The 19,425-nt window shown below is 58.3% G+C and overlaps 2 protein-coding genes across 4 annotated transcripts in view; both read left to right on the top strand.

The window, feature by feature from the left end:
- The first annotated feature begins 13 nt into the window (after nucleotides 1–13).
- AFG3L2 (AFG3 like matrix AAA peptidase subunit 2) lies at nucleotides 14–14,845 on the top strand. Its single transcript, XM_078879485.1, has 19 exons — nucleotides 14–136; nucleotides 509–682; nucleotides 4,609–4,723; nucleotides 5,203–5,271; nucleotides 5,382–5,545; nucleotides 5,881–6,033; nucleotides 6,321–6,395; nucleotides 6,744–6,868; nucleotides 7,066–7,204; nucleotides 7,525–7,659; nucleotides 7,922–8,059; nucleotides 8,542–8,695; nucleotides 9,163–9,270; nucleotides 9,671–9,796; nucleotides 10,300–10,410; nucleotides 10,813–10,928; nucleotides 11,735–11,935; nucleotides 12,445–12,639; nucleotides 13,316–14,845. The coding sequence occupies exons 2-19, from the start codon at nucleotides 590–592 to the stop codon at nucleotides 13,568–13,570; spliced, it is 2,472 nt and encodes an 823-aa protein (XP_078735611.1). The 5' UTR covers nucleotides 14–136; nucleotides 509–589; the 3' UTR covers nucleotides 13,571–14,845.
- A 2,609-nt stretch (nucleotides 14,846–17,454) lies between these two features.
- The window catches only part of LOC144949553 (matrix metalloproteinase-16-like), a 41,772-nt gene continuing 39,801 nt past the window's right edge, over nucleotides 17,455–19,425 (top strand). For 2 of the 3 annotated variants that reach the window (XM_078879483.1, XM_078879482.1), the window contains exon 1: nucleotides 17,456–18,320. In XM_078879483.1, coding sequence (XP_078735609.1) covers nucleotides 18,228–18,320 — 93 coding nt within the window. In that variant the 5' untranslated portion in view covers nucleotides 17,456–18,227. Of the gene's footprint in view, nucleotides 18,321–19,425 lie in introns of all 3 variants that reach the window. The other variant, XM_078879484.1, reaches the window with a different exon arrangement.

Raw genomic sequence — 19,425 nt, 5'->3', positions numbered from 1 at the left:
GCGCGTCACGTGGGGCCGCCGCTTCTTTACGCAAGACACGCGGACAGTGCAGACAGACAGTGCGGTCAGTCAGGGAGAGAGAGACAGCGCGCGAGAGGAGGCCGCAGGCCCCACACCGACCCCGAGACCACGACAGGTACCCACAGGGACCCCCACACGGACCCCGAGACCCCCACACGGACCCCCAGGGACCCCGACAGGTAGTCAGGTACCCACAGAGACCCCACCAGAGACACCGCCAGAGACCCCGAGAGCCTGACGCTGATACCACGACAGACCCCCGAGACGGAGACCTCCAGACCCCTGAAGTTGTAACACTCGGACCCCGCGATCCCTAAACCCCGCACTGGCATCCCTGTAGGCCCTGATAATGAGACTCGGAGCGACCCTTTAGCATCGAGACCCCGAGACGCCGAGAAACCATAACACTGAAACCCCGGGACCCCGAATGGTACCGATACCCCTGAAGCCCCCTAACACTCGCACCGGAACCTCTACAACCCCGCAGACGCCGAGGCCCCGGGACGGACGCCTTTAGAGACGCCTCGAGGAGCACGCCGCTTGGCCTGGCGCTTCGCCCCCGGCTGCCATGGCTCGGCCCTGCGGCTCCGTGGCCGGGATTTGCCGCCTCCTGCGCGGAGGAGCGCGGAGAGGCATCGCGACCCCCGGGACCCTGCGAGAGGTTCGTGTTTGACCCCCGTGACCCCCCCTCGCCGCCGGCACAGGGCAGCGTTGTTGCGTGAGAGGGAGCCAGAAAGCAGGATGGGTTGTTGACTGTTACCAAACTTTGTTTTGCTATTTCGTCCCCCATTTGCTTCTCAAGCTATGGTTACATGGATCGTGGGAGATGGTCTTCATCCAGCAGTAGAGTGACCATGTTGGTGATGTATCTCGATGGTGCTGTCGGAGACGTTATTTTGAAATCTCACTGTCCTCTGGTGCCAACCTCATGGCCCAGTGGCAGCAGCCTGAGGTCGACTGAGGCCTTGCCTGGGTAAACACGCATGCAAATAATAATAATACACCTCCATAATAGAGGGGGTTTATTGGGTTAGATTGTGTAAATATATAAATGTGTCGTTAAAACCCGCCACCACCCGACACAGCCAACTAGTAAGGGTTGTCACGTAAACAGAACGTGGCCAATTCGTCACTAGTACAGCACTAGTGTGTAGTGTATAGTAGTGTAGTATGCTAGTACAGCACTAGTGTGTAGTGTATAGTAGTGTATAGTGTAGTATACTAGTCCAGCACTAGTGTGTAGTGTATAGTGTAGTGTATAGTAGTGTATAGTGTTGTATACTAGTACAGCACTAGTGTGTAGTGTATATTGTAGTCTATAGTAGTGTATAATGTAGTATACTAGTACAGCACTAACCGGTTGTGTGTTGGAGAGCCAAGCCACAACATTTACAATCTGAGCACGACGTTTCGGGTGGTGGCGGGTTTAACGACACATTTACGCGATCTAACCTAAACAACCTGTATTATGGATGATATTGGTGGCGAAAGCCTCCGTGTTAAACTCAATAATAAACCTGCCTTGTGCGTGTTGGTCATTCATCCAAGCGCCGAGTGTCAGGCTCGGCAGTGCTCGCGTCTCTGATGAAACCGGGCGCACATCACCGTGATGATGCAACGAGGTTGTCATTCAAGAATGAACCCCGGGTGAGATTTGTTTAAACATCGGCAATTGAGCCGAGACGATGGTGCGTTGGCATTGGTGCACAAGCACACACCAACAACAACTCTGTCAGCATAAAATAACTAAATTATAGCAGGCGACGTTTTGGACAATGTTGAGTTTTAGTTTGTATTTCGCGGAGCTTCAACTCGAATTCAAAGTTGGGATATCGGCGGTTGCTGGCTTCAGCACGGCGACGTCACTGACATTTTACGAGAGGCGTCCTGGATGTGGAGTGCCGGGTGTGGAAATATTTTCCTGATCGTTAACCTGGACAGATCGGATGGGGGAGGAGACCCAGGACCAGTTTCGGATCATCACAATTGATATGTTAGCCGTGGCCAGGAGTCAAATTTGCAGTGCAGTTCGCTACCCGCTTCTCCGTGCTTGCGACTGCGATGCCACCGCATCGTTCCGATGATGAGACGCGTCAGTAAAAACGCATCCCAAATGTGTCCCCCACGTCAATGCAGTTCTACAAATCTGTCACAACATGCATCTACCGGTTTATAAGACGCATGTGTTTGTTTTTGTACAATGCAGTGTATCCTTTAACACACTTTATTTAGCACTGTATATCCTCAGTTATCGCACCATAAAACTTATTTAGTGCATCAATTATCCACATGATAGTGAAATCAAGAGGTATGAATCGTACTCTGTGGTTCTTTCGGTAAAGTCACGTCGGTATTTTATTTTTCTACCCACGTGACTTTACCGAAAGAACCAAAGACTATGGATTCCTGCAGTCACAAAAGCTTCAAATGAAGGTATGAATCGTGTTTAATTGTTCAACGTAAACACGCCGCTCTTGAACGTTGCCGATGCTCGTTCTACCGCTTGTGCTGTACCGACTGATGGGCCGGCGCAAACCTCGCCAGCCTGCACTCCTTGGTCTCCCTCCTCCCCTCCTGGCTGGCACTGCGCACGTGCGGCTAAACACCGCACACGTCCTGTTCCTCCTGGCTGCGTTTGATTCGTCATGCACCTGTGAGATTTCCGGCGATATACATCGATAGAGTGCCTCGAGAGTTGATGAAAGGCGCTTTACAAGCGTCAATTATGTATTATGGTAAAACACACTTATTCAATGCATCCTCATTTCTCGACATGAAACGCGTTATTTTATATGTTGGCGATAATTATTGGCGATATACGAAATAACTTTAGGAAGTGTAATCTCCAAAAACAAAAATACAATAAAAAAAAGCACCAAAAACGCTCCGCCATAGCCCGTGCCGGCACTCTTGCTGAGTCATTTTGACGAAGGGAAAATGAGTTTCGGCTGCGGACAAAGAACTCGCGGCTGTGGTCACGGCTCAGGAGCGTCTGAACCTCGTGACGGGAGGGGCCACGGCTGGGCACGGGGGGGGGTGAGGGGCGTCCATCCAGCAGTGGATTTACCAAGGGCTGTGCACTCTAATTTATTTTGTCCGAAATGGATTCACGTCGCCCCTGCAGCCATCTCAGGCCGCCACTTCGACTCTTGAGGTTTAAAATGAAGAGTTGATAATTTTACATTATGTTGACAATTGTCTGTCCATTTCATCATAATCACCATCGTCAGCCGCGATCAATGCACTGCTGGATGAAGGCCCTCCCAAGGCGTCGCCATCTCTCATGATGTCGTAATAATCCAGCCTGCACCTGCACACGTGCTAATTTGAACGTTCCATCTCCGCGACGGACGTGCTTCCGAGCGCGTCTCCGTCCAGACTAGAAGTATGATCCAAGTGTGGAGATGGAGCCAAGAGACCGGCTGCCTTGAGCTGGATTGCAACATGGCAGGACCATAAGAGACGGCGGCGGCTTGGGGGGAGGCCTTCATCCAGCAGTGGATTGGTCATTGCCGGCGAGAAACTTTCGAAAACGCAGGATTTGGGCTGGACACGTTGTCATCACTACAGATGTGTCCAGTCCTTTTGTGAATCCACTGCTGGTTGGATGCCACCCCATACCGTGGCTGGGTGGTAGTCAGTGGGGAGCGGTGGCGCAGTGGTTAGAACCCTGCGCTCCGAACCCAGCGAGCCGAGTTCGATTCCTGACTGCGACCAATAGCAGTGCCGAATATGTGAACGGGTCCCTCGGCCTGGTGCGGTGGGTAAACATCACCACGAGGGAGACAAAGGCAGCCGGGCGTGGAGCTGGCCATCCACTTCCTCATCTGCCGTCCCGGCCTTCATCGGTGCTCGCCAACAGCACTTGCCCAACGGTCTCTTCAGGTTTCAGGGGCGATGGTGGTGGTGTCTTTCAACAACTCGATAGTTTGTAAATATATAACTCGTTGTTTATAATCTTTCTAATTTTATGTTGAGTTTTATGTGATGGTGCTTTGAGTGGCAGATTCGTGCCATAAAGGCGCCACGCGTGTAAACAAAACACTAACATCGACTCGTGCGTCAGTGGGTAGTTGTGTTGACAAAACAGACAAAATAGATGCATCTCATTCTCCCTCCCTCACCCTGTACCCCCCCCCTCACCCTGTACCCCCCCCCACTCTGTACCCTCCCCCACTCTGTACCCCCCCCCCACTCTGTACCACCCCCCACTCTGTACCCTCCCCCACTCTGTACCCCCTCCCCCACTCTGTACCCCCCCCCCCACTCTGTTCCCACCCCCCCACTGTGTACCCCCCCCCACTCTGTACCCCCTCCCTCTGTACCCCCCCCCACTCTGTACCCCCCCCCACTCTGTACCCCCCCCCCCCACCCTGTACCCCCCCCCCACTCTGTACCCCCCCCCCCACCCTGTACCCCCCCCACTCTATACCCCCCACCCCCACCCTGTACCCCCCCCACTCTGTACCCCCCCCCCCACCCTGTACCCCCCCCCCCACTCTGTACCCCCCCCCCCCCCACCCTGTACCCCCCCCACTCTATACCCCCCACTTTGTACCCCCCCGCCCACTGCACTCCCCTTTCCAGTTCTGCACTGCGGGGCCCCCCGGGCTGCGCCCCCCCATCGTGGCGGCTGCGGCGTCGCGCCTCTGCAGCTCCGTGCTGGAGTCGTACGAGCGCTTCTGCTCCCGTCCCCCCAAAGGTGCGGAGAGCGAGGGGACGCGCACGGGGGCACATTGTCCATCGCTGGGACCCCAGTAGCTGGGGATGTTCACCAGACAGAGAAGCTTGCGGCACCGTGTGGTGGTGGTGGTGGTGCCACTGCAGTGAAACACCGATGATGATGCTGAGCATAATGATACGGGGAATAATGATTATTGATAATGCCGCAGAGGATGATTATAATGTTGCTGCTGCTGAGGATCATGACGCTGATGAGGATGCTAAAGATTATAAATGTGATTGATGATGGTGCTGAGGATGATTATAACGATGTTGCCGAGAACAATGATGGTACCCTGATTATGATGATGATGATAACAATGATGCTGCTCCGGCAGAGGATGGTATTTTGAAGCTGATCTTGTTTGATCCTAATTGCTGCGGATGATGATGATTATGATGACGATTACTACGCTGCTGCTGAAGCTGCTGCTGCTCATGATGATGCTTCCGTTTCAGGGTTCGAAAAATACTTCCCGGGGGGAAACAAACCCGACGGCAAGACCAAGGCGCCGGCCAGCAAGCCCGGTACATTAGTGCCACACGTCGGAGAGATGGGACGGGGGGGGGGGCACTTCACAGAAAACCCCCTTTAATGCTGTCGTCACGGCGACTAATGAGCGTTATCCGTTACACAGAGGCGGAGAACAGTACCGGGCCGGCACGGAGAGCCAAGAGCGGCGGCGGCGGCGGCGGTGATGGGGGCGGCAGCGGCGGCGGTGGGAACGGTGACGGGGGCGCCGGAGGAGGAAGAAAGGGTGGAGGTCGCAAGGACGACTCGTGGTACTCTAGGGTGCAGAAGGTGAGCGCCGTTGCCACAGGAACCATGTTACCCTGGCAACAGTCTCCATAGAGACCGGCTGCCCTGGCGACAAGGCGACACAATGGCAAGTGTTTCTTTTGCTGCTCCTGCCGCCTCCTTCACGGCAACAGCTGCCAAATTTGACAAATTACTCGCCAATTAATTAGATAAATCCGCACGGTGGCATTTCCGCCCATCTGTGCAACGTCACGTGGTTGGCAAATAGCCTTGCGCCGTAACAATGATGCGAATACCAAACGTGCTCGATTATAGTGAGCATGCCCGTGACATTTTGACCCCCGTGACCCTCCGTGCGACCCCCGTGAACCCGGCAGGGCGAGTTCCCGTGGGACGACAAGGAGTTCCGCTCGTACCTGTTCCTGACCGCGGCGGCATGGGCCGGCGGCATCTACTACTTCTTCCTACGCGACGTCTACCGCGAGATCAGCTGGAAGGAGTTCCTCAACCTCTACCTCGCCAAAGGCGCCGTGAGTCGCCATGAAAACGACCCCTAGTGGAGGGGGGGGGGAAAGTCGCAACTGTGATGGTGGTGATGGTTATTGCGATGGTGGAGGAGATGGTGGTTTGCAAAGGTGGTGATTGTGGTTGTGATGGCAGCGTTGGTGGCTGTGTTGTTGGTAGTGGTGGTGGACGCGAGTCGGGATTTTGATCATTGTGATGGTTGAGACTTTGGTGGTTCTAGTGCCGATGATGAGCGATGATGGTGACAGCAATGACGTCGGTGCTAATGGTGATGTTGTGATCCACCCTGCAGGTGGAGCGGCTGGAGGTAGTGAATAAGCACTACGTGAGAGTCGTCCTGCACCCCGACCAGGCTAGTCTTGATGGGGTGAGTCGCGTGCTGAGCTGCGTCTGTGAAACTGCGTCGATTCATCGACAAGCGTCGATTCTTGACCTCGCGAGACACCTGCTGCCCCTAGAGCGCCGTGCCGGCCTTCACAGGCCCTTGTGTGGGGAGCAGCGGCGCAGCGGTTAGCGCACCTGAGTTCCATTCCTGCTCTGGGCCACCACCGGTCCTTGGCCTCCCCTAGGTCGACTCATCTTTAAATGAGTGCCTGGTGCAGTGTGTAAACATCGCCACAAGAGAGACAAAGGCGGCCGGGCGCGTGCTGTGCCGGCCTTGCCCCAATACTCGATGAAGGCTATAATGGAGCCTTTGTCTTGTGTGTGCGTACAGGCCCAGCTGTGGTTCACCATCGGCAGTGTGGACACGTTTGAGCGGAACCTGGAGACGGTGCAGCAGGAGATGGGGCTGGAGCCCGAGCAGCGCGCTTCGGTCATCTACACCACGCAGTCCGACGGGTGCCTCCCCGCCACCCCCCACTCCCCTCACCTCTCACCACACGCGTCCCCCGTGCCCCCCCGTGACCCCCCATGTCCCCCGTGACCCCCCATGTCCCCGTGACCCCCGTGACCCCTTGTGACCCCGTGCCTCCCCGTGACCCCCCATGTCCCCCGTGACCCCCTTGACCCCTTGTCTCCCCGTGTCCCCCGTGCAGCTCGTTCCTGCTCAGCATGCTGCCCACGGTGCTCATCATCGGGCTGCTGCTCTTCTCCATGCGCCGGGGCCCCATGGGTGCGCGGCGTGGGGGCCGTGGCATGGGCGGCCTCTTCAGCGTGGGGGAGACCACGGCCAAGGCAGGTCTCGCCATGCGCTCCCGGCCACGCCGCACGCCCCCTGTGCGCACCGACCAACGTCGCGCTCGACCCATGCGTCGTTACCCCCCGGCCCCGGCCCTGCTCGGCCCGAGCCGGATTCGGACAGCTTGCGAAGGCGGCATAGCCAAGTTTTTAATCCGGCAAACGGTCGGCGGAAAGCCACCCGTGCCGTAAGGTTCCCGCGGTGGCTCGGCTCTGTTGTGCCATCGAAAAAGGGGCACGACCGCGTCGGCCCCCGTCGGCAAACGGGCGAGCGAACGAACGAACGGGCGCCGTGTTGTGCTGCCCCCCTGGCGCAGGTGATGCGCGACGAGATTGACGTGACCTTCAAGGACGTGGCCGGGTGCGAGGAGGCGAAGGTGGAGATCATGGAGTTCGTCAACTTCCTGCGCCACCCCAAGCAGTACCAGGACCTGGGCGCCAAGATCCCCAAGGTGCGGCGAGGTCAGAGGTCGTGGTTCGAGGCGGCCTCCTCGATCACCCCGCCGATTATCGGTTCCATTTCTCGCAAATAGGACCGCAAGAGAAGCATTGTGGGCGAGCGTTTCTTGAGTGTGGTGAGCGAGCGTCCATAGAGGTGAGCGTGGTGAGTGAGTGTGGTTCGTTGGTGAGCACAGCGAGTGGGCGAGCGAGTGGCGAGTGAGCGTGGCGGGCGAGTGAGCGTGGCAGGTGAGCGGGCGAGTGTGTGTGTCGCAGGGAGCGATCCTGACGGGCCCGCCCGGCACGGGAAAGACGCTGCTGGCCAAGGCCACGGCGGGGGAGGCGAACGTCCCCTTCATCACCGTCAACGGCTCCGAGTTCCTCGAGATGTTCGTGGGGGTCGGCCCCGCCAGGGTGGGTGTGGGCAGCCGCACGCACCGCTCCACATACGGCAACAACAGCCACCATTCGCCACTAAGTGGGGGAGACGTCATCACGGCGCTTGTGCCGGGCTCGGTGCACTTTGAGGCCACGTGAAGTGTCGAAGGCTCGCTGGCAGGAGGTCACGGGACAGACCCAGGTGCCACGGGTTGACTGACTGAGATGCCTGGTAGATAGATGCACCACCTGTGCTTTCTACTGTGCCAACATTTTAGCCGCCCTGTGCTCTGCTCGTTGTTGTGAGCGTCTGCCCTCCATTGTTGTTGGAGGGCAGCTCCCTCCATCTGCCAAATAGCGCACTGCACGAGCCTCCTCCATCGAGGCTGATCTTGATTGCTGGTTCCAATCTTGGGCAAGTCCACTCAGCTCCATATCTTTTCTAGGTTTGCTGTCCCTCCCCACACCCCCTCACTCTTCTCTCCCCCTCTGCCCCACTCACCCTGCCGCCTCCACAGGTGCGTGACATGTTCCAGCTGGCGCGGAAGAACGCTCCGTGCATCCTCTTCATCGACGAGATCGACGCCGTCGGGCGCAAGCGCGGCCGTGGGAACTTTGGGGGCCAGAGCGAGCAGGAGAACACGCTCAACCAGCTGCTCGTGGAAATGGACGGTACTGCCGGCCCGGCCAACCCGCGGTTACAGAGCCACCGCGCGCCCCGGTCTCACCCAGCGTGCGCCTGCCCCAGCGTGCCCTGGGCCTGGCCGCGACGGTTCCCATCGTGTCAGAACGGCCGTCCTGGCGGTGTTCCCCAGAACAATGAAAACCGCGATTCAACCCCAATTTTAAATGTTCTGGCCTCGTTCCATTTAGGGCTCCTCGGCACAGGCCTGCTAAACAAATACCAGCGGCTTATAGGATGTTGTTATTGGTGAGCGCACTCCCTCAGCATTGTGAGAGTGAGGATTCATTTTACTCCGATTCGTGCGTGCGCTGTGGAATGAGTTCACGTCGTCTCTGTAGCCGCTGGAAGGCTCCACCGATGGTCGCAACGAAAATTGTAAAAAATGAGTGAGTGTTGAATCGAGCTGTGACAATTCGTGGAATCTGTCACGGCGTCTCTCCGCGTTGGGACGCAGGCTTCAACACGACCACCAACGTCGTGGTGCTGGCCGGGACGAACCGCCCCGACATCCTTGACCCCGCGCTGCTGCGGCCTGGACGCTTCGACCGGCAAATCTTTGTCGGTACGTGCGCACACGCGTGTACGCACACACGTGCATGCGTATGCACAAATACATGTACACACGCACGTACATACGCGCACGTATATGCATTCGTGCGCACGTATACACGCAATTGCACACATGCATGCGCACAAAAATACACACGCACACATGCATGCACACTAACACACAACAACAACACCCACCATTCGCCACGAAGTGGCATTGATGTCACCATGGCGCCTGTGCCAGGCCCACTTTGATACACACGCACGTACACATGGAAATGCACACAGATGCCTGCCGCTTTAATATTGTTTTACCGGGAGTCACGCAATCCGGGGAAGGGGCCTGAAGCGTGGGGGCGGGCTCGCTCGCTCGCTCGCTCGCTCACCCTGAAGGCCGCGCGGTTTCGCTGCAGGGGCCCCGGACATCAAAGGCCGCGCCTCCATCTTCAAGGTCCACCTGAAGCCGCTCAAGACGGAGCTGGCGCTCGACAAGGCCGCCATCTCCCGCAAGCTCGCCGCCCTCACGCCCGGCTTTACAGGTCAGCGGTCGGCGACGCGCCTGCCGCGTGGCGACGCAGGAAGCCGATTGGCTGTTCGCCAACGCGTGTTGGGGTCGTGTTGCCGCGTGTCGTTCGGCACGATGTCGCTGGCCACCAGTGTCCTTCGCGGGCGATAAGAGCCTTTCCCAGACTTTAGGCGTCCGGGTTCAACCTCTTGGACATGTGATGAGGAAGCCAGAGACTGAATATGAATGGATTTTCACTGAAAACATCATAGAAGCCGGGGAAGACAGCGAATTAAGTTGCACGAGCAATTAGAACAAGTTGAATGCAACTGGGAGCAGCCGTCGCAAAGTTGTTGAGTGGAAGGAAGGTCACAATCGCCGACATCTTTGAGAAAGGAAGTGGCACAGAGGGAGAGGCGGCTGGCTGCTGGGTGCTTGTGGTTTGACGTCTCGACGATTGTGGGAGCCATAACCTTAGTTTCTGCTGTCTGACCCTGTCACCCCGTGTCCCGTGACCCCGCGACCCTGGCCGAGCAGGTGCGGACATTGCGAATGTGTGTAACGAGGCGGCGCTCATTGCGGCGCGGCACCTGAACGAGGCGATCAGCGAGAAGCACTTTGAGCAGGCCATCGAGCGGGTCATCGGAGGTGAGTAGGGTGTGTGTGTGTGTGTGTGCGCGTGTGTGTGTGCGCGCTTGTGTGTATGTTGCGTGTGTGCGTGTGTGCGTGTTTCATCGTCGTTGTCGCCAGGGCGGTGACGTGGCCCAGCGGGAGCGTGTTCGCCGCTTGGTGCAAAGGCTCACCGTTCTGATCTGGAAGCCACCCCGGTTAATACTGCGGTGTGGTATTAACCGTACAACACTACGTCTACTACGCGCCGTCTGCTTCACTCACGGTGGACGTTAAAGATCCCGTGGCGTCATTCGCAAGAGCGGGCCGCAGTTTGCCGGCGTCACGGTCCAAATTTGCCAAAATTAGTAAAACGACACCGAAAATTGCTGGATTGGCATTCGCCTGAGACGTGCCTGACCTAGCGCCTGTGACCCGTAGGGCTGGAGAAGAAGACCCAGGTGCTGCAGCCGGAGGAGAAGCGCACGGTGGCGTACCACGAGAGCGGCCACGCCGTCGCCGGGTGGTACCTGGAGCACGCCGACCCCCTCCTCAAGGTGAGTGGGAGGCAGAGTGAGGTGCACCGGCGTGGGGGGGGGGCGGTGGGCACGGGGGGGGGGGGGCATGGGTGGGTGTCGTGGTGGACAGTCAGGCAGGGGTGAATAGGACTGTTAAATACCTTTGGCGGGCAACCACACTTCAGCTGCTGGAAGATGCATTTGCGCACATGTAGACACGCACAGCAACAACAACAGGCGCAAGTTCACCGCTAGGTGGCAGTTACGTCACAGCAGCCCTTGTGCCAGGCTAGGTGCTCTATGGGGGCTATCACACGAGTGTGGAAGGTTTTCTGCTGGCAGGAGGTTACGGGACAGACGCAGGTGCCATGGGTTGACTGACCGAAATGACTGGCAGATGCCCCACCTGTGCCCCCCCTCTGCCACCTCGCTGTGTTTTAGCCGCTCGGCGCTCCGCTCGTTGTTGTGAGCACCTCTCCTCCCTCCACATACATACGTGCTTGTGTACGCGGACACATAACCATGAATGAATTGCAGGAAGTGGTAGTACAGTGGTTAGCACACTTCACGACGAACCCGGCGACCCGAGTTAAATTCCTGCTCACGACCAATATCAGTGGCAAATATTTGAACCGGTCCTGGACCTCCCCTAGGTCAATTCAACCTCAAATGAGTACCTGGTGTGATATGTAAACATTAGGGATACAAACACGGTCGGGCGTGGTGCTGGCCACCCACCTCCTCGTGTGCCATGCCGTCCTTCTGCTCACTAACAGTGTTAAAGGTTACGTCGTACCGTGCGTGTGTCTGTCTATCGCCTCCCCCCTGCCTCCGCCCCACGGCAGGTGTCCATCATCCCGCGGGGCAAGGGCTTGGGCTACGCCCAGTACCTGCCCAAGGAGCAGTACCTGTACTCGCAGGAGCAGCTCTTTGACCGCATGTGCATGACGCTGGGCGGCCGAGTGGCCGAGCAGCTCTTCTTCGGCCGGATCACGACGGGAGCGCAGGACGACCTCCGCAAGGTCACGCAGAGCGCCTACGCGCAGGTACGCGCTCGCCGCACCCCGTCACTCTGCCGCCCTCCTCCGACCTACAATGCACCACCTTTGTACTCACAATGCACTGCTGTGTTCTACCCAGTGTAATGCCCTTCTATCTACAAGTACTTCCCTTCCATCCACAATGTTCCACCCTTTTCCTGCCCACGATGCATTCGCTTTCTCCCGAGTTGTTGGCATTTACGCACAGTTGTCCGAGACGGATGCTGGGAATTTCGGGTGCCATTTGATCCAAGCATCAGCAGTTTGCTCCGTCTCGATCTAATTGTTTATCTCGTCATGGTGTCTGGTCGGTTTTGTCCGTTGCAGTCCAGCGGTGCCAGCTCGGCGCTCTCACCTCAGAGCCACCAGGCTGCTGCTCCTAGTGCTGCTCTCTTCGCTGCTGTTAACCGTGGCGCCATTGCGGAGCGCCATTGCCGCCGCCGTTACTTCTGCCGTGAACCCTTTGTGGCGGCGCTCCCCGCTCCCCGCTGGTGCCCCCCGCCGTGCGTGTGCAGATCGTGCAGTTCGGGATGAACGAGAAAGTGGGGCAGGTGTCGTTCAAGATGCCACGGGAAGACGACATGCTGATGGAGAAGCCGTACAGCGAGGCGACGGCGCGGCTCATCGACTCGGAGGTGCGCGAGCTCATCAACAAGGCGTACGTGCGCACCATGGAGCTGCTCACCAGCAAGAAGGACGACATCGAGAAGGCGAGTCCACTGGGTCGTCCGGTCACGTCGGGTTGGGCTTCAAGGTCGGGTCGGGCCGCCACGGTTTTCTCGGCAGAACCAAGCCGCGCGGAGCGGTGAGGGGACCGCCCACGAGGCTTCCATTGGGAACCTCGGCAGAAATCTCCACGGCGTTTGCCAGCGGCCTTCAGTTGACCTCCGCTTCATCGGGTTGTCTCGCACGGCGACCCCGCACTAGTGTGCGGGGTCTCAGAGGAGTTTGTGCTTGGGTGGGCGGCTACCACCAAGCACAAAGGACAGGTTTAGTAAGAGGCGTCGTGGGCAGCAGTGGGCAGTGCTGCAACATCTATTGTTGTTCTGGACTCCCCCCCCCCCCCACCTTTACCAATGCGAGTGACCAGCATGGTGAAGTATGGACAAACACCCCTCACAGTCTCACAAGGCGTGGGGGAGGCTGCTTATCATCGTCCTGGTGACCAACCGTTGCTATTCAGAGCAGCAGTGTCTGACAGTTGCCGTGGCGTCTCCGTGGCTCTCTCTTCCCTCCCCCCTCTCGCTCGCTGCCTCTCTCCTTCGCCCTCTCTCCCCCCTTCCCGTCGCTCTCTCTCCCCCCTCTCCGTCGCTCTCTCTCCCCCCTCTCCGTCACTCTCTCTCCCCCCTCTCTCTCCCCCCTCTCCGTCGCCCTCTCTCCCCCCAGATCGCCCAGCGGCTCCTGGAGAAGGAGGTGCTGAACAAGGCGGACATGGTGGAGCTGCTGGGCCCTCGCCCGTTCGCCGAGAAGTCGACGTACGAGGAGTTTGTGGAGGGCACGGGCAGCCTAGAGGAGGACACCTCGCTGCCCGAGGGCCTCCGGGACTGGAACCGCGACCGGCAGCCGCCGGCTGATGGCGCCGCCGGAGAGACGGGGGGCGGCACGGACGGCGACGGGAAGCTGGTGCAGCAGCCTGTGTGATTGGGGGGTGGGGCGGTGTGGGTGGGGAGGGGGGCGTGCGATGGGTGCAGATAACCACCCACCTCCCCCAATGTGGGGAACGTGGGGGGGGGGGGCGGTGTCTTAGGTGCACTATTGCCACCCATGTGTGTGTGCGAGTCCTGGGTGTGAGTGTTTGCGAATTAGTGCGAGTGTGCAATTAGGTATGGGTGTGTGCGATTTGAGTCAGTATGTGTGTGCAAGTGCGTGTGTGTGAATGTGTGTGGGGGTGTGGGTCTGGGTAATGTTATGTGTGCATGTGAATAGGAACTTGCTAACAGCACTTGCCCCAAGTGCAGTCTGCCAAAGACTACATAGGGGGGTCTGTATGTGTGTGAGAGTGTGAGCATCTTTGTGGTCTGTGTGGATCTGTAAGTGTGATGGTCACCTTGTGTAGGTGCAATGTAATCAACCATGTCCCCCCCCCCCCACAACCTCCAGACATACTTATTTAACATCAGATTGAGCGTGTGCGGTTGTGAGTGACCTTGGGGAGCGGGAGTATTACGGACAGCGCGCTGCGCTACGAACCCGACGATGCGAGTTCGATTCCCGCTCGTGGCCAACACCGGTGACGATTATCTGAACCGGCCCTGCGCCTCCGCTAGGTCGACTCGACTTCAAATGAGTAGCTGGTGCGGTGTGTGAACATCTCCACAAGGAAGACAAAGATGGCCGGGCGTGGTGCTGGCCACCCACCCCCTTTGTGTGCCATGCCGACCTTCACAGGTTCTCGCCAACAGCACTTGCCCCAGCAGTCTGTTCAGGCTTCATGGGGGATCTTTGTGTGACTGAACTAATTGGGACACACTTGGGCTTGAATGTACGGGATGATAATTTCACTCTGAGTGGCAGCTCACGGAACCCACGTGTGTCACGGTTATCGAGCACTCTCTGCTCCTTTTGGCTTTGTTCTAAATTCACTCGGAGTCACTTTTAGGCTGGGCCCGCCTTCCCCCACCGGCCAATCACCGGCCGTCTTCCTAGGCTATCCGATCATCACTGGCTCACCCGTGGCGTTCTACAACCCAGGGAAGTTAACGTTTCGTGTAGAGTTTTATCAGGGGAATATTTACTAATGGCGTTCTATCGTAGCGGCGGTCGCCACCGAGTTCACGCTGTGTGTATATACGGGGAGCGGCGTTGTGTCTGCGCTGTGTGTCTGCGTTCTGCGTTGCACGCCGCCGTCACACCCACGTACGCACCTAGCAGTGTCGCCGTTGAATTTTGCGCAAATAAACAAACTTGAGAAATCGCTGTGGTCTGGCCGAGTGCGTTCTTGGTTTTCGTCACGAAGGAATAGGGCCATGTAAATGAGCTACACATGAACTACACCCAGATATTAAAAATAGTTACTCAGGAGAGCCACACAAGTTTTCAGGAGCGTCCTGCTGGTACATTGGATATTTATTTAAAATTATTTTATCTTTTAATGATGTTGAGACACTTGGGAGGAAACCCGCGCGCGCGAGGGGGCAACACTCTACCCCCGTACAGATGGTGATTGGTCCCCTTGCTGTACCGCCGCCTCCTGGCGAGTCGGGGTACTGCACCTCGATCGCTAAATTGTTTTGTCCTTTGTCTGAAGCCTCGCTGCTGCCTCCACACGGCTGGGTTCTCGGCAGCCAGCCGCGTGCAGCGTAGCCACCGCGTGGCGCAGTCTCCTCACGAGAGTCGGGGCTGTCGCGTGTGAAGGGAATCCAATGAAATACAAAACGAGCGTTGTGGCAGTAGTGACCGAGCTGCGATGTAGTCATAATGGCAGTGGGGTGTTCGTGTCTGAGCCGAGGGAGGCCGAGACGGACGCCGCGAGGCAGCGGAACGCAGCCTTGCCCCTTGGAGAGGGCGCGACCAGCAGCCCCCTCGATACCGGGGACGTAAAGATGCATCATCGATCGATCCATCGATTATTATTGATTCTTAAGCTCACATTACACGCGAATACTCCACACAGAAGTGGTGGATACAATATTCCTGTGCATTGGTGTCGCGTTCGCTTATCACGCGCGTATCTCTGTGTGACCTCGTGTGTGACCTCGTGTGTGATCTGTGACCTCGTGTGTGACCTCGTGTGTGATCTGTGTGTGTGACCTGTGTGTGATCTCTGTGTGTGTGTGATCTGTGACCTCTGTGTGTGACCTCTGTGATCTGTGTGTGACCTCTGTGTAATCTCTGTGTGACCTCTGTGTGTGTGTGACCTCTGTCTGTGTGACCTCCAGCTCGCCTCTGGTGATTGTTTATTCATGGCGCCTGCCCGCCCTGTGGAGCCGAGCTCGCAGTCCCGAGTCTCTCTGAGGCGGCTCCTGCCCAGGCTCCCCCCCCCCTCTCTCTCGGCAGGGGGCGAAGTTGCTCCGTGGAGCAAGTTCGCCCCAATCGAGTTGTGGGCGGGTTCTTTTCCAGATTTGGGCTGCTTTGGCCGACGCCGGGTTGACATTGCGTGGTGGATGTTTGTGTTTAGCGATGGAAACCGGGGGACAGGGGGAGAGAATGCAAACTCCTACCCAGTCGGGAATCGAACCCCGGCACCTTCTTGCACGAGTGTCAGCACTGCCGCCCATGTTGTTGTTGTTCACTGAGCCCTGAGCTTATGTTGTTGTTGTTCAGTGAGCCCTGCGCTATTGTTGTTGTTCAGTGAGCCCTGCTCTATTGTTGTTGTTGTTCAGTGAGCCCTGCGCTATTGTTGTTGTTGTTCAGTGAGCCCTGCGCTATTGTTGTTGTTGTTCAGTGAGCCCTGCGCTATTTGATGTTGTGGAGTGAGCCCTGCTCTATTGTTGTTGTTGTTGTTGTGGAGTGAGCCCTGCACTATTGTTGTTGTTGTTGTGGAGTGAGCCCTGCACTATTGTTGTTGTGGAGTGAGCCCTGCTCTATTGTTGTTGTTGTTGTTGAGTGAGCCCTGCGCTATTGTTGTTGTTGTTGAGTGAGCCCTGCACTATTGTTGTTGTTGTTGTGGAGTGAGCCTTGCTCTATTGTTGTTGTTGTTGTGGAGTGAGCCCTGCTCTATTGTTGTTGTTGTGGAGTGAGCCCTGCTCTATTGTTGTTGTTGTTGTGGAGTGAGCCCTGCGTTCCTGTTGTTGTTGTTGTGGAGTGAGCCCTGCGCTATTGTTGTTGTTGTTGTGGAGTGAGCCCTGCTCTATTGTTGTTGTTGTTGTGGAGTGAGCCCTGCGCTATTGTTGTTGTTGTTGGAGTGAGCCCTGCGCTATTGTTGTTGTTGTTGGAGTGAGCCCTGCGCTATTGTTGTTGTTGTTGTGGAGTGAGCCCCGCGCTATTGTTGTTGTTGTTGTTGGAGTGAGCCCCGCGCTATTGTTGTTGTTGGAGTGAGCCCCGCGCTATTGTTGTTGTTGTGGAGTGAGCCCCGCGCTATTGTTGTTGTGGAGTGAGCCCCGCGCTATTGTTGTTGTTGTTGTGGAGTGAGCCCCGCGCTATTGTTGTTGTTGTTGTGGAGTGAGCCCCGCGCTATTGTTGTTGTTGTTGTGGAGTGAGCCCCGCGCTATTGTTGTTGTTGTTGTGGAGTGAGCCCCGCGCTATTGTTGTTGTTGTTGTGGAGTGAGCCCTGCGCTATTGTTGTTGTGGAGTGAGCCCCGCGCTATTGTTGTTGTGGAGTGAGCCCTGCTCTATTGTTGTTGTTGTTGTGGAGTGAGCCCCGCGCTATTGTTGTTGTTGTTGTGGAGTGAGCCCTGCGCTATTGTTGTTGTTGTTGTGGAGTGAGCCCTGCTCTGTTGTTGTTGTTGTGGAGTGAGCCCTGCGCTATTGTTGTTGTGGAGTGAGCCCTGCGTTCCTGTTGTTGTTGTTGTTCAGTGCGCTCTGCTCTATTGTTGTTGTTCGCCTCGCGTCAACCCCCCCACCCACCGCGCTCCGCGCATGCGCAGTGCAGCGCGAGGAGGCGAGCTCCGCTGCTGCAGCTCCATCCCTCTCCACACATCCCCCCCCCTCGCCTCCTCATCCCCCTCTCCACACATCCCTCGCCTCCTCCTCGTCGTCGTCTCCTCGTCGTCTCGGCGCGGGTGTCGCGGCGAGGGATGCGGCTCCGCGCGGCTCCTCCTGCCCGGCCCCGGCCCCGGCTCCGCGCCCGAGACGGGGGACCCCGCGCGGCTCCTCCCGCCCGCGCGTGCCCGCCGCTCCTCGCGCCCGGCCTCTCGCTCCCCTGCCCGGCCTGACCCTGCCCGGCCAGCCGCCTCGCGCCCAGCCGCACCCCCAGGGCACGCAGCCTCCACGAGACTCACCCATCCACCTCTCACCACCCCACCTGATCCACCCCCCCAGCCATTCCTCCACGAGCCTCACCCATCGCCTCTCCCACCCCCACCCCTCTCCTCTCCCACCCCTCCCATCCCGATCCACGTCTCTCCCTCCCATTCTGATTCAATTTACGATCCACCCCCTGATCCACGGCCTCCCCCCCTCTCCCCTGGCGAGCCCCGGCGTCTCGCCGCGCCGCCCGCGAGATGCCCGCTCAGTGCGCGCCGTAGCCCGGGCCGGGAACCAACCTCGCCCGTCCGCGCTCACCCCGAGCCTCCTCCAATCACCCGGATCGGCTTCGTCCCAGACCCCCACCCCCTCCTCCACCTCAGGGCCCCGTTCCTCACCTCGCTCCGAGTCCCCTGGCCACCCCGTGCCCCCCCCCCCCCACGGGCTCCCCGCGATGGAGGCCGCGACCCCGTGGGCCCCGCGCCTCGCGCTGCTGCTCCTGCTGCTGCTGCTCCTCGGGGTGGAGGCGTCGCCCTTCAGCGTGGAGGTGAGCGCCCCCCCCCCCCCCCCGAGTCTCCCCGAGCTCCATCCCGAGTCCAAGCCCCCCGCGTCTGGCCTGTGGCAGCAGGGGCCATCATCACCATCATCATCAGTATGCGCGCCGTGGCGTCCGTCTGGCGTGCGTTACCGGACGCCGGCGGTGGCGGAGTGCCGAGTGTGGGGTGACGAGGGATGACGAGGGGGTGTGGGGTGACGAGGGTGCGAGGGGTGACGAGGGTGCGAGGGGTGACGAGGGTGCGAGGGGTGACGAGGGTGCGAGGGGTGACGAGGGTGCGAGGGGTGACGAGGGTGCGAGGGGTGACGAGGGTGCGAGGGGTGACGAGGGTGCGAGGGGTGACGAGGGTGCGAGGGGTGACGAGGGTGCGAGGGGTGACGAGGGTGCGAGGGGTGACGAGGGTGCGAGGGGTGACGAGGGTGCGAGGGGTGACGAGGGTGCGAGGGGTGACGAGGGTGCGAGGGGTGACGAGGGGGTGTGGGGTGACGAGGGTGCGTGGTGTGACAAGCTGTGTGTGGGGTGTTCTCTGTGTGCGCAGTGATGAGTGGTGTGTTAGGTAAGTGGTTTGTGGTACGAGGCGCGGTGTGATGTGTTGTGATGTGTGTGTTGTGATGTGTGGTGATGTGTGTTGTGATGTCTGTATGATGTCGTTGGCACAGTGGGGAGCACACGGGGTGCAACTGCCGGTCACCTCGGTCAGTTAACCCATGGCACCTGGGTCTGTGCCGTGATTTCCCTGCAGCGGCTGTGCTTGTTGATGTAGTTCGGTGTCGTGCTGTGTAGTGTGTCTCTAAGTGGTAGCGCAGTGTGGTGGTGCACGCTGTCGTCTGAGTTCTCAGCGATCCGTCCCTTTATACGCGTGTCTCTGTGTGTGTTTTTGCATGGGGAGCGGTGGTGCAGTGGTTAGTAGCTGCGCAATTGAATCCGGCGACTCAAGTTCAATCCACTGCCAACATCGGTGAGAAATATCTGAACGGGTTTTCCCCACGTGGGAGACAAAGGCGGCCAGGCGTGGTGTTGTCCACCCACCCCGCCGTGCATGGCTCCGGCCTGCATAGGTGTTTGCTAACAGCACTTGCCCCAACAGTCTGTCAAG

The sequence above is a fragment of the Lampetra fluviatilis genome, chromosome 54 (assembly GCF_964198595.1).
Source record: "Lampetra fluviatilis chromosome 54, kcLamFluv1.1, whole genome shotgun sequence".
In the NCBI taxonomy this organism is placed as follows: Eukaryota; Metazoa; Chordata; class Hyperoartia; order Petromyzontiformes; family Petromyzontidae; genus Lampetra; species Lampetra fluviatilis.
Note: the sequence above shows the minus strand (reverse complement) of the source record. Positions and strands in the feature narration are given on the sequence as shown.

Excerpts from the sequence above, each read along its gene's own strand:
- AFG3L2 (XM_078879485.1), top strand. The coding sequence starts at position 590 with ATGGCTCGGCCCTGCGGCTCCGTGGCCGGGATTTGCCGCCTCCTGCGC. Across the intron at positions 7,205-7,524 it reads TGGGGGAGACCACGGCCAAG|GTGATGCGCGACGAGATTGA; the intron begins GCAGGTCTCGCC and ends CCCCTGGCGCAG. Across the intron at positions 7,660-7,921 it reads TGGGCGCCAAGATCCCCAAG|GGAGCGATCCTGACGGGCCC; the intron begins GTGCGGCGAGGT and ends TGTGTGTCGCAG.